Source organism: Salmo trutta, chromosome 40 (assembly GCF_901001165.1).
Source record: "Salmo trutta chromosome 40, fSalTru1.1, whole genome shotgun sequence".
Taxonomy (NCBI): domain Eukaryota; kingdom Metazoa; phylum Chordata; class Actinopteri; order Salmoniformes; family Salmonidae; genus Salmo; species Salmo trutta.
The window spans coordinates 13,530,362-13,544,399 of record NC_042996.1 but is presented as its reverse complement, the minus strand read 5'-3'; the positions used below and the strand labels follow the sequence as shown (position 1 = coordinate 13,544,399).

The following is a 14,038-nucleotide window of genomic DNA, read 5'->3' as shown; positions in this document are numbered from 1 at the left end:
GGCTCCGTCCATATACACACTCACCCTGACCCCCTCCTCCCTTACCCACCATCCTTTTCACCCCTCCCACCTCCTTATATCCACCCCCTATTCAGTTCTGAGCCCCTTATCCCTCCCCTTACAGTTCTCCTCTAGACAGAAGGAGAATATATCTTCTCCCTCGCTATTGGCCAACCATAGAGCTACTCTGTAATCAGCAGTGCAGTGTCCCCCTAGTCAATCTCCTCTTCACTGCCTCCCTCCCCCCCTCAACCCCTCCAATCCCCCTGCCTCCTCTCCTCCCTCCCCACTCCCCCTCCCTCTGTGGTCTCTATGTGCTGAGGAGATGGGGCGGGGTCTGACAAACCAAACTGTCTGTCCTGCTCGGCGTCAGACCAGGCTGTCACTGTCATCGTCACACAGGTTTATGTGGACGTGTCGGTTGTTGTGTGTTTCACTGTGGATGTGTAGGTTGTTGTGTGTTTCTCTGTGGATGTATCGGTTGTTGTGTGTTTCTCTGTGGATGTGTCGGTTGTTGTGTGTTTCTCTGTGGATGTGTAGGTTGTTGTGTGTTTCTCTGTGGATGTGTCGGTTGTTGTGTGTTTCTCTGTGGATGTATCGGTTGTTGTGTGTTTCTCTGTGGATGTGTCGGTTGTTGTGTGTTTCTCTGTGGATGTGTAGGTTGTTGTGTGTTTCACTGTGGATGTGTCGGTTGTTGTGTGTTTCTCTGTGGATGTGTAGGTTGTTGTGTGTTTCACTGTGGATGTGTCGGTTGTTGTGTGTTTCTCTGTGGATGTGTAGATTGTTGTGTGTTTCTCTGTGGATGTGTAGGTTGTTGTGTGTTTCACTGTGGATGTATCGCTTGTTGTGTGTTTCTCTGTGGATGTGTAGGTTGTTGTGTGTTTCTCTGTGGATGTGTCGGTTGTTGTGTGTTTCTCTGTGGATGTGTCGGTTGTTGTGTGTTTCTCTGTGGATGTGTCGGTTGTTGTGTGTTTCTCTGTGGATGTGTCGGTTGTTGTGTGTTTCTCTGTGGATGTGTCGGTTGTTGTGTGTTTCTCTGTGGATGTGTCGGTTGTTGTGTGTTTCTCTGTGGATGTGTCGGTTGTTCTTACTGTTACTGTTGACCGTCTCTCATTATCTGAAGTTCTCTTCTTCTTCTCTCCTCGAGGTTCCTCTAGCCACTAGCAGTCTCTAATGCTCTACTGTCACACATACTCAGTCCTCCACTGTCCCTTCATCCTCTTCATCTCTCTCTGTCCCCCTGTCCCTTCATCCTCCTCTCTCTCTGTCCTCCTGTCCCTTCATCCTCCTCTCTCTGTTCTCCTGTCCCTTCATCCTCCTCTCTCTCTGTCCCCCTGTCCCTTCATCCTCCTCTCTCTCTGTCCCCCTGTCCCTTCATCCTCCTCTCTCTCTGTCCTCCTGTCCCTTCATCCTCCTCTCTCTCTGTCCCCCTGTCCCTTCATCCTCCTCTCTCTCTCTCTGTCCCCCTGTCCCTTCATCCTCCTCTCTCTCTGTCCCCCTGTCCCTTCATCCTCCTCTCTCTCTCTCTGTCCTCCTGTCCCTTCATCCTCCTCTCTCTCTGTCCCCCTGTCCCTTCATCCTCCTCTCTCTCTCTGTCCTCCTGTCCCTTCATCCTCCTCTCTCTCTGTCCTCCTGTCCCTTCATCCTCCTCTCTCTCTGTCCTCCTGTCCCTTCATCCTCTTCATCTCTCTCTGTCCTCCTGTCCCTTCATCCTCTTCATCTCTCTCTGTCCTCCTGTCCCTTCATCCTCCTCTCTCTCTGTCCTCCTGTCCCTTCATCCTCCTCTCTCTCTGTCCCCCTGTCCCTTCATCCTCCTCTCTCTCTCTCTGTCCTCCTGTCCCTTCATCCTCCTCTCTCTCTGTCCCCCTGTCCCTTCATCCTCCTCTCTCTCTCTGTCCTCCTGTCCCTTCATCCTCCTCTCTCTCTGTCCTCCTGTCCCTTCATCCTCCTCTCTCTCTGTCCTCCTGTCCCTTCATCCTCTTCATCTCTCTCTGTCCTCCTGTCCCTTCATCCTCTTCATCTCTCTCTGTCCTCCTGTCCCTTCATCCTCCTCTCTCTCTGTCCTCCTGTCCCTTCATCCTCTTCATCTCTCTCTCTCTTCCTCTCAATCACTTGTCTGTTGTCCTCATGAATATTAGAATCTCAGTCTGTCCCCCTTTACTGCACATAACTTCCACAAACCCCAGTCTTCCTAACAGCCTGTCAGAGCAGTCTTAGTCCAGCCTGGTCCAGAGCTGTAAATACATGAATCAGAGTGAGGCTGTAGATAAATAGACCTTGAAGTGGGTCTGTATGTCCCACCTGGCTCTGCACTAATACGGGCTGCTATTAAACCACAATATCAATCAGAAGCCTGTTCTGTTCCGCCACCCACTATTAATAAAATATGGATCACACCACTGGTGGATCCACGCCTGGGCCTGGGGAGCTACCCTACATTCATGAAAGGACTGTTCCCTTTCTCCTCTCTTATCGGAGCCCGTTGCTGACGACAGAATGTGGTCTGCTAGATATTTATAGCGTCGGCTAGGCGGCTAAATCCCATCTTCTTCACTGGATGATAAAAAACATACTGGAATGGAAAGAGAAGCTTTTATCTGGTCATTTCTAGCACTGACTTTAATATGGTTCAGTTCAACAGAGGGTTTAGTTTGGGTATCGAACAAAGGAACGGGCTCGCATTTTGGTGGAAGAAAGAGAGAATGCCTGTCTTCTATTGTAAAATGCCTCATTGGTTCTATGGTATAACGGCCAGTAAACAGTATTTCAATGGAGAATCCACAGGAACTGCCTTTTAATGAGAGTTGGTGAAAGACTGAGAGTAGACGGCTTTAAAAGACCCAGTCTAGCAGGTCACCTTAACCGGTGGATTCTCTCTGTAGCATAACATCTGGGTCATGTACTGGAAGAGGGTTTTCAAACTATTTTTAAGATTTTGGCCCATCTAGAATTACCCCATATTAGTTTCTCTAACTTGCTCCAAGATGACCGACCTTGGCCTTTCTCAACTGATGCCAGATAGAGCAAGACCCTGGACAGTCTTCTCGCACTTTAACCCCAAGGCAACTTCATCTGCCACATCTTGCTACGACACAGACCTAGTTAGCTTCTATTGGTACCGTTAGGCAGATCCATAATGAATAGTCTAGACTATCCCTAACCCTCAACCCCGTTCTATCACAGAGGACAAGACAATCATAAAGGTAGAGGATGAATCACAGCCACTCATCTGTTCTCTCCTTCATTCCCTTTCTCACTCTAGTCTCCCTCCCCTCCGTCCTCTCTCTCTCTCTCTCTCACGCACACTCACCCATTCACTCACTCGTACTCTCTCTCTTTCTGTCTCTCTTTCCATCCGTCCACCCCCACCCCATGCACACAGTTCTGACTAGATGACCTGTCTGCTAGCTAGCTAACTGTATCCTGTGCAGTCAGCTAGCTACAAAGTGTGTGTGGAGTGGGTCTGGGGACGGCTGTGCTACTACTGCTAGCATGGCTCAGTGTGTGTTAGTGTGTTAGCGTGTTAGCGTGTTAGCTTGGGGGTGGGGGTGTTGAAGCTCTCCTCCAGTATATTGACACTGCCTCTCTCTGATCACTCCCCAACCAACAGGCCTCAGCCAGAGGGAAGCCAACGTTAAGGGTAATACCATTTCATTTAATACTAGTCTATTACCCAACAATTACGATCCCACCGATCAAACTCCAAAGCGCCAAATAGTTAAGAGTTCCCAAAGAATGTGCATCATTCTGCCCGCCACACGCACCCTCCCTCCCTCCCCCAAGATTTGCTCAATTTGTGTGATTTTCTGTGATGTCTTTTCAGAACGCATTCTTCATAGAACCCTAGAGACGGTTTGTCACAGTCGTCCGCCCCGCCCCGCCTCCCTCCCCTCTCTCTCTTGTCGGCATCATGTCTCAGACTAGGACAGCAAGAGAGAAGGAGGGGGGGAGGGAGAGAGAGAGGAGGAAGAGGGGGCATCCAATCAGACACACAATGCAGGCCTAATGAGTTCAAATCGTTTTAATGCAAATTGGACAGATTTCCATTCTCTAGAAGAGTGGGAGGAAGAGTGACTGGGGAAGATGAAGAGTGGGAGGATACTAGTACAACCAGTTATTTGTGTGTAGGAGCGAGAGAGGGAGATGGGCAGAGAGAGAGAGAGAGACTGGGGAAGATGAAGAGGGAGGGAGAGAGCTTCAACCACCCCACCTCATCTCAATGCTCAAGTCATCAACAGCCATCCCCATTGGCGCACGACAACCTGCCAATCAAAAACGTACTGATTCTGATTGGAGCTGTCCTATTGTAGATGGGGTTGGGTGTGGTCGTCATGGTGCTAGCTGTGCTTTTTGACTGTTGTTCCTTAGCAACCTGAAAACACTGTTGTCTGCTTGTTTAGTTCTCTGTACAATCTCTGTTTTGGTTTATAACAACGACGTGTCCAACCCTTTTGTCTTGTTTTGTTTTTTCTTGTCTCCTCCTCTTCTTCCTCCCGTTCCTTCTCCTCTCCCTCTATCCCATTGTCCCGTCCCTCCTCCCGGCCTCCCTCCCTTCCACCATCTCTCCATCCCTCCTGGCCTCCCTCCCTCCCACCATCTCTCCATCCCTCCCCTCCCTCCCTCCCTCTTCCCTCCCTCCCACCATCTCTCCATCCCTCCCTCCCTCTCTCCTCCCGGCCTCCCTCCCACCATCTCTCCATCCCTCCCCTCCCTCTCTCCTCCCGGCCTCCCTCCCACCATCTCTCCATCTCTCCATCCCTCCCTCCCTCCTCCCGGCCTCCCTCCCTCCCACCATCTCTCCATCTCTCCATCCCTCCCTCCCTCCTCCCGGCCTCCCTCCCTCCCACCATCTCTCCATCCCTCCCTCCCTCCCTCCTCCTGGCCTCCCTCCCTCCCACCATCTCTCTATCCCTCCCTCCCTCCCTTCTCCTGGCCTCCCTCCCTCCCACCATCTCTCCCTCCATCCCTCCCTCCCACCATCTCTCCATCCCTCCCACCATCTCTCCATCACTCCCTCCCACCATCTCTCCATCCCTCCCTCCCTCCCACCATCTCTCCATCCCTCCCCTCCCCCCCTCCGGTCCCTACAGGATGTGCGTTTGTCACGTTTTCTACCAGGGCTATGGCACAGAATGCAATCAAAGCCATGCACCAGTCTCAGACTATGGAGGTACTGTACCCTCGCCCTTTCTCTTCAATTTCCTCTCTCCGTCTCTCTCTCTCTCCATCTCTCTCTTCATCTCTCTCTCTCTCCATCTCTCTTTCTCCATGTCTCGCAATCTCTCTTTGTCCATCTCTTTCTCTATCTTTTGTCATCTCTTTCTCTCTCCATCTCTCTTTCTCTCTCTCTCCATTTCTCCATCTCTCTCTCCATCTCTCACTCTTTCTCCATCTCTCTCTCTCTCCATCTTTCGCCCTTTCGCTCTCTCTCTCCATCTCTGTGTGATAGAATCTGTCGGATGCTGTCAGATGCTCGTCATCCTTTGGCCAAATATGTCAACGTAGGACAAAGAAGAAAAGTCACTTTCAAAACTCTCTCAGTACAGCAGTCATTCTTCCCAGAAAAAGAAATAACATAAAAGCTTTGGAAAAAAGTGTCAAAACAGACAAGGTAACATAAGCAAGGACTCCAGATCACACTGACCAGCCTGACTGGCTCTGTTAAGGATGTCACACTCCTCAGAAAGAGAAGAGATGAGACAGGCAGCATTATAGATGCCCACATTTAGACAGGACCACCATCAGTGACCCTATGACCTCTCCATCGCCATGGCGATGGCCATTGGGAGTGTGTCTGTGTGGGTTGTGGTGTCCTTGTCAGTTGTAGGGTTTTTGACAGTAGGAGATGACAGGGATGTGATTGCAGGAGAATTACAGGGCCAAGGTCAGACGTGTGCGTGTGTGTGCGTGTGCGTGCGTGCGTACGTGCGTAATCTGGTAATGACACAGTGTATTAAAGACAGAGATTGACAGTCACCTTAGTGACTCTCTCATTATGGATGATGAGGATGGTAGTCATCCATATTGATGTGCTGTGACCCTGACAGGAAAAGGGCTGTCTGTGGCATCCCTTTGTGTCTCAGTATATACACACAATCTTCAAGTGTGTGTGTCTGTGTGTGCATGTGTACGTGCTTGTATACATGTCTATGATGTCTGTGTCGTGCGGTGTGTGTGTGTATGACTTTGTGTTGCAGTTTGTGTGTTTACCCCCCATATTGCTCTTAATCAGTGTTTCCAATTTATACTATTATAACCTTCTGTACGTGGCCCAGTTAACTTTCCCAATATCCTCTGCTTTTTCACACACACATAAAGCCCTAAACAGGAGGCAGAGATTGCAGTGGACAATGACAATGGAACAAATTTTAATTTCCATGTTAAAAACATTCTGCTGACTAGCTCTGGGCAGGACCCAAATTGCTGCACCGTTTTTGTAATGTCCCCAGTTTGCAATTTAAAAGTAATTACTTCGGGTCCGAATGAGGATTGGTAAATAGAGTTTGGTTATTGTCTTGGCTCTATCGTCCCCCACTGTTTTAGATTGTGAGCCTGTGTGTTTGTGTGTGCGCATTTCTATGTGTGTTTGTGTGACTTTGCCTTTCACTAATGGCCTTGTCACTGTCGTATCCATTCTCATTATACTCTGGCATTCAGGACACACACACACACACACACACACACACACACACACGTACTTTATAAATGTCACAGCATTATGAAAGTGGATATGGACAGGACAGGTCATTTACGAGAAAGCACATTCATTTACACACCCATGTACGCACATACACACGTGCACGCATGCGCGCACACACAAACACAGAGAGAGAGAGAAGTAGGGCAGACTAATGTGGTTGTATTTGTGTTACTCATGGTGCTCTGTAAAGCCTGATGATTTGTGGCTGTGTCTATAATATTGATCCTGCCTATAAAGGCTGTTTGAATGGTTAGAGGGCTGTTCGCTCTGATCTGGCTAATGTCAGGGCCGGCTCCAGGTATAAGCGACATAAGTGACCTAAGCAAAGAACATTTTTGGGGGGAACTCAACTTACTGTTGAGAGTTAGAATAGTAGAATACACAAGGTGCAATTTCAACATTTGGTTGTGCAGGAAATTTGCTTTAAAACTGACACATCTTCTCTCTGCCCCATGGCAAAATGTGTAGAATTACCGAAAATGTACTTTAAAATGTAAATGTTTCTCTCCGCTATCAAGAGGGGGGGCCAAAATGTTTTGACCACAACCAAATCTCGCACAGGGCCCCCATAAAGCTAGGGCCGGCCCTGGCTAATATCAGGACTTCTAGAGACCGAGGATACACACAACACAGTAAGTGGATTGTGAGTGAGGAAACACAGCCGTGTGTGTTTGGAGACTGGACAAACTAGACAAGTTAATGGGAGAAAAAATAGGAATGTAGGGATGGAGAGATTGACACAGTGAGGGAGGTATAGCAGAGAAAGAGCCGTCTCTGTGTCTGCTATTTACCACCAGCCCATTAAAACTAACAAGCTCATAGTCCTATAGACGGGTTGGTTGTTTAGTAACAAAACTGACGCATGTGCAACTACGGGGCAAAACAGATGATTGGCTTAGACGGTTGACAATATGTCAGCTATATTTCATCTCCAATGTTTTTGAAACCATAAATAGTATTGCACAATGAGCAATTGTCTCTCAGATACACTACATGACCAAAAGTATGTGGACACCTGCTCGTCGAACATCTCATTACAAAATCATGGGCATTAATATGGAGTTGGTCCCCTCTTTGCTGCTATAACAGCCTCCACTCTTCTGGGAAGGATTTCCACTAGATGTTGGAACTGCGGGGACTTGCTTCCATTCAGCCATAAGAGCATTAGTGAGGTCGGGCACTGATGTTGGACGACTAGGCCTGGCTTACAGTTGGCATTCCAATTCATCCCAAAGGTGTTCGATGGGGTTGAGGTCAGGGCTCTGTGCAGGCCAGTCACGTTATTCCACACCAATCTCGACAAACCATTTCTGTATGAACCTCGCTTTGTGCACGGGGGCATTGTCATGCTGAAATAGGAAAGAGCATTCCCCAAACTGTTGCCACAAAGTTGGAAGCACAGAATCATCTAGAATGTCATTGTATGCTTTAGCTTTTAAGATTTCCCTTCACTGGAGCTAAGGGGCCTAGCCCAGACCATGAAACAGCCCCAGACCATTATTCCTCCTCCACCAAACTCTACATTTGACACTATGCTTTCGGGGGGAGGTAGCGTTCTCCTGGCATCTGCCAAACCCAGATTTGTCTGACGAATTGCCAAATGGTGAAGCGTGATTCATCACTCCAGAGAACGCGTTTCCACTGCTCCAGAGTCCATTGGTGGCGAGCTTTACACCACTCCAGCCAACACTTACCCAGTACACACAAATCAAAGTAGGAATGAATTAAGACTATATACATATGGACGAGCGATAGTTCTGGTGAGTTACTCTAATATCCAATAGTTCTTCCCGGCTGTATGTAATGACACAAAACATTTCCTGAGCTAATAATGTAAAAAATAGTACATAAAAAGAATACTGCAAAGTGTTCTAAGAGCTAGTCGTGATGCTGCCATCTCCGTCGGCGCCATCTTATCCAGTGTCTGTCCTGCTGTGATGTCGAGGCTATGGTCAGGGTCTGAGATGGACTGTTCTGCTGTGATGTCGAGGCTATGGTCAGGGTCTGGTGTGGACTGTTCTGCTGTGATGTCAAGGCTATGGTCAGGGTCTGAGATGGACTGTTCTGCTGTGATGTTGAGGCTATGGTCAGGGTCTGAGATGACTGTTCTGCTGTGATGTCAAGGCTATGGTCAGGGTCTGAGATGGACTGTTCTGCTGTGATGTTGAGGCTATGGTCAGGGTCTGAGATGGACTGTCCTGCTGTGATGTCGAGGCTATGGTCAGGGTCTGAGATGGACTGTTCTGCTGTGATGTCAAGGCTATGGTCAGGGTCTGAGATGGACTGTTCTGCTGTGATGTCAAGGCTATGGTCAGGGTCTGAGATGACTGTTCTGCTGTGATGTCAAGGCTATGGTCAGGGTCTGGGGTGGACTGTTCTGCAGTATTCTCTGCAGGGGTGGCCACAGCACTCAAGGGAGTGAGTGAAAAAGCTTCTTCTACTTTCCCCAACGCACAAGTGGTTATCCACCTGCTACCACGAAAAGACTTCCCCCCTGCTACCATACAGTGGGTAAACGCAAGTATTTCCCGTGACTGTGCCTCAAAACCAAATGTTTACCTGGCCCACCACTCCACCCTGGACTTGAACATCCTTTACGACCAGGTCCACTTCTACAAGGCAGCAGTGCCCACCTTCGCCCGGACCCTAAAGGACATCACCCTCAACAGCAGCCCCAACACCTCACACAAAAGCGACAGATCAATAGACACCCCGCCCAGACCAGCGAGACACTCTCCCAGACCTGTGGGACCAACCCCCCAGACCTACACATAGAGGACCCACGCTGAGAGGACCTACATCCAGACCACAGCACCACCAGCCACACCCCAACCAATCAACCCCCCCCCCAAGTCAACCATGCCCACACCCCATTTAGGCCACCTCAGATCAGACCCATGACCCCCACTCCCGCAAAGAGGGCCTCAACATGAAAGTCGCACATACGCCCAGGTTGTGAGCAGGCAAACATGCCCAACCCCCCCTCTTACACTAGTCCAAGCCAATGGCATGTACCAGATGCTCAGCAGGCTCTGCTCACACTTACTGGCCTGAGGCCAAACCACACAACCAACAACATTGGACACTTTATGGAACACAAAGCCTTCATTATCTCATCCTGGAATATCCAAGGCCTGAGGTCATCTGCCTTTGGCCTAAAGAGCAGGAACCTGGACAGACATTGTCATCCTACAAGAAACATGGTATAGAGGAGATGGACCCACTGGTTGCCCTCTAGGTTACAGAGGGCCACCAAACTACCAGGTGTGAAACAGGGAAGGGACTCAGGGGGGGAAGGGACTCAGGGGGTTATGCTAATGTGATATAGGGTAGACCTGACTCACTCTATTAAATTAATCAGAACAGAAACATTTTACATTTGGCTAGAAATTCAAAAGGAAATGATCTCTACAGAGAAATATTTCCTCCTGTGTGCTACCTATATCTTCCAACTAGAATCCCAATACTTCTCAAATCTTTTTGGAACAAAGAACAAACAGCAAAAAACATATACATGATCAAATACAAATCTTAGAATCAACTATTAAAGACTACCAGAACCCACTGGATTCTCCAATTACATTGAATGAACAAAATGACAAAATACAATACCTCCAACCCAAAAAGGCCTATGGTGTTGATGGTATCCTCAATGAAATGATAAAATATGCAGAACACAAATTCCAATTGGCTATACTTTAAACTCTTTAATAACATCATCCTTAGATCTGGCATCTTCCCTGATATTTGGAACCAAGGACTGATCACCCCAATCCACAAAAGTGGAGACAAATTTGACCCCAATAACTACTATGGGATATGGGTCAACAGCGACCTTGGGAAAATCCTCTGAAAATCCTCAGCAAATTCCTCTGCACTTAGTTTCCTCTATCGTAATCACTCTTCTTTCACCCCAGCTGCCAAACTAACCCTGATTCAGATGACCATCCTACCCATGCTAGGTTACGGAGACATAATTTATAGATCGGCAGGTAAGGGTGCTCTCGAGCAGCTAGATGTTCTTTACCATTCGGCCATCAGATTTGCCACCAATGCTCCTTATAGGACACATCACTGCACTCTATACTCCTCTGTAAACTGGTCATCTCTGTTTACCCGTCACAAGACCCACTGGTTGATACTTATTTATAAAATCCCCTTAGGGGGGGAGTGAGGCCTATCTGAGATATCAACTGCAGCCCTCAGCAGGCACCGGATAGACCGGGTCCTGGAGATGCACTGGAGGTCTGGAGTGCACGGCCTGCACAACCCGTCCTGGCTGAGTTGTCACTGTAGCCCGGTACGGGCGAAGCGCTGGCACAGGGCGAACTGGGCTGTGCTGGAGATTGAGGGCTGCCGTGCGTAGAGCAGGCGCAGGGTAGGCTGGACCTAGGAGACGCACTGGTGGCCAGATGTGCTGCGCCGGCGCACTTCTCCCTGGCTGGATGCCCACTCTAGCACGGCACTTGCGGGGGGCTGGTATCGACCACACCGGACTGTGCGTGCGGATTGGCGAGATCGTGCACACTTCCGCATAGCACGGTGCTCTCCACATCAACCGCTCCCCTCGGTAAGCACGGGGAGTTGGCTCAGGTCTATTGCCTGACTCCGCCAATCTCCCCGTGTGCCCCCTCCCCAATTTTTTTTTAGGGCTGCCTCTCAGGCTCCTGTAGCTCCCTTAACTTGTCCTCCCAGAATCGACATTCCGACTTCCATGTCCATCCTTCTCCCCGGTGCTCCAATCCACGCTGCTTGGTCTTCTTTTGGTGGGTGGTCCTGTAACGGCTGTTGCAGGGAGTAGACCAAGGTTTAGCGTGTTGAGTGCTCATCATATAATTTTAATAGAACAAAACAAGAAACTGACAGCCAAACAGTTCTGTCAGGTTAGCAACACTAAACAGAAATTAACCACCCACAAAACCCAAAGGAAAATAGGCTGCCTAAGTATGGCTCCCAATCAGAGACAACGATATACAGCTGTCCCTGATTGAGAACCATACCCGGCCAAAACAAAGAAATACAAAACATAGAAAAAAGGACATAGAATGCCCTAGTCACACCCTGGCCTAACCAAAATAGAGAATAAAACCCTCTCTATGGCCAGGGTGTGACATTTATGTTGGGTTGCTACCATGCTGTGTTGCTATGTTGTTGCCTTAGGTCTCTCTTTATGTAGTGTTGTGTCTCGTGATGTGTGTTTTGTCCGATATTTATTATGTATTTTATAAAAAAATGTAATCCCAGGCCCTCGTCCCCGCAGAAGGCGTTTGCCTTTTGGTAGGCCGTCATTGTAAATAAGAATTTGTTCTTAACTGACTTGCCTAGTTAAATAAAGGTTAAATAAACAAAATACAAATTATCGTTAGCAGCAGAGTCGTACATTACCTCAGGGAAAACAATGTACTGAGCAAATGTCAAATTGTCTTATTTCCCAATTACTGTACGACAGACCACGTATTCATCCTGCACACCCTAATTAACAAACAAACAAACCAAAACAAAGGCAAAGTCTTCTCATGCTTTGTTGATTTCAAAAAAGCTTTTTACTCAATTTGGCATGAGAATCTGCTATAGAAATTGATGGAAAGTGGTGTTGGGGGAAAATCATACAACATTATAAAATACATGTACACAAACAACAAGTGTGCGGATAAAATTGGCAAAAAAAACCACATCTCTTTCCACAGGACTGTGGGGTGAGACAGGGATGCAGCTTAAGCCCCACCCTCTTCAACATATATCAACGAATTGGCGATGGCACTAGAACAGTCTGCAGCACCTGGCCTCACCCTACTAGAATCTGATGTCAAATGTGTACTGTTTGTGTACTGTGTACTGTTGGCTGATGATCTGGTGCTTTTGTTCCCAAACAAGGAGGGCCTACAGCAGCACCTAGAAATTCGGCACAGATTCTGTCAGACCTGGGCCCTGACAGTAAATCTCAGTAAGACAAAAATAATGGTTTTCCAAAAAAGGTCCAGTTTTCAGGACCACAAATACAAACTCCTTCTAGACACCATTGCCCTAGAGCAAACAAATAACTATACATACCTCGGCCTAAACATCAGTGCCACATGTAACTTCCACAAAGCTGTAAACGAGCTGAGAGACAAGGCAAGAAGGAACATAACATTTAACGTACCAATTAGGATCTGGCAAAGAATACATGAATCAGTTATAGAACCCATTGCCCTTTATTATTGTGAGGTCTGGGGTCCTCTCCCCAGCCAAGATTTCACAAAATGGGACAAACACCAAATTGAGACTCTCCATGGTAATGTTAGAAGATTAGTGTACATAGAATTATAATTGGGAGAATAGTGTACAATAATAGGCTATACCCTCGTCTATTGCCTGCACTAAACATGGAACTGTGGGATGCAGCCTGGTCTTATAGACTAGACGTAACATAGTGAAAGTAAATCCAGGACACCTAAATCAGTATGATATGTTACGTTTTGGTATGGTTACATAAGACAGATGGTTAATTAAGGCAGAAACGAAAGTAGGGTATTTGGTCGGACGTATAACGCGCGAACGTCGATCAATCCAAAGATGTGAGTTGAAATCACTTGACGGACAACTTTAGCTAATTAGCAACTTTTCAACTACTTACTACTTTTTTTAGCTATTCAGCATGTTAGCTAACCCTTCCCTAACCTTAACCCTTTAACTGAACTCTTAACCAACTGCTCTTAAATGCAAGTAAAACTAAAAACTAAATGCATGCTCTTCAGCCGATCGCTGCCTGCACCTGCCCGCCCGTCCAGCATCACTACTCTGAACGGTTCTGACTTAGAATATGTGGACAACTAGAAATACCTAGGTGTCTGGTTAGACTGTAAACTCTCCTTCCAGACTCACATTAAACATCTCCAATCCAAAATGAAATCTAGAATCGGCTTCCTATTTCGCAACAAAGCATCCTTCACTCATGCTGCCAAACATACCCTCGTAAAACTGACCATCCTACCGATCCTCGACTTCGGCGATGTCATTTACAAAATAGCCTCCAACACTCTACTCAACAAATTGGATGCAGTCTATCACAGTGCCATCCGTTTTGTCACCAAAGTCCCATATACTACCCACCACTGCAACCTGTATGCTCTCGTTGGCTTGCCCTCGCTTCATACTCGTCGCCAAACCCACTGGCTCCAGGTCATCTACAAGTCTCTGCTAGGTAAAGCCCCGCCTTATCTCAGCTCACTGGTCACCATAGCAGCACCCACCCGTAGCACACGCTCCAGCAGGTATATCTCACTGGTCACCCCCAAAGCCAATTCTTCCTTTGGCCACCTCTTCTTCCAGTTCTCTGCTGCCAATGACTGGAACGAA

General features: G+C 47.9%; 1 protein-coding gene across 22 annotated transcripts in view; it reads left to right on the top strand.

Annotated features, from left to right (window-relative positions):
* LOC115180474 (CUGBP Elav-like family member 2) overlaps nt 1-14,038 on the top strand; it is a 164,279-nt gene that overhangs the window by 128,509 nt on the left and 21,732 nt on the right. For 14 of the 22 annotated variants that reach the window (XM_029742587.1, XM_029742578.1, XM_029742575.1 and 11 more), the window contains exons 6-7: nt 3,611-3,640; nt 5,091-5,170. In XM_029742587.1, the coding sequence (XP_029598447.1) occupies nt 3,611-3,640; nt 5,091-5,170 (110 nt within the window). The remainder of the gene's footprint in view (nt 1-3,610; nt 3,641-5,090; nt 5,171-14,038) is intronic. The other 8 variants (XM_029742579.1, XM_029742583.1, XM_029742596.1 and 5 more) reach the window with 1 other exon arrangement.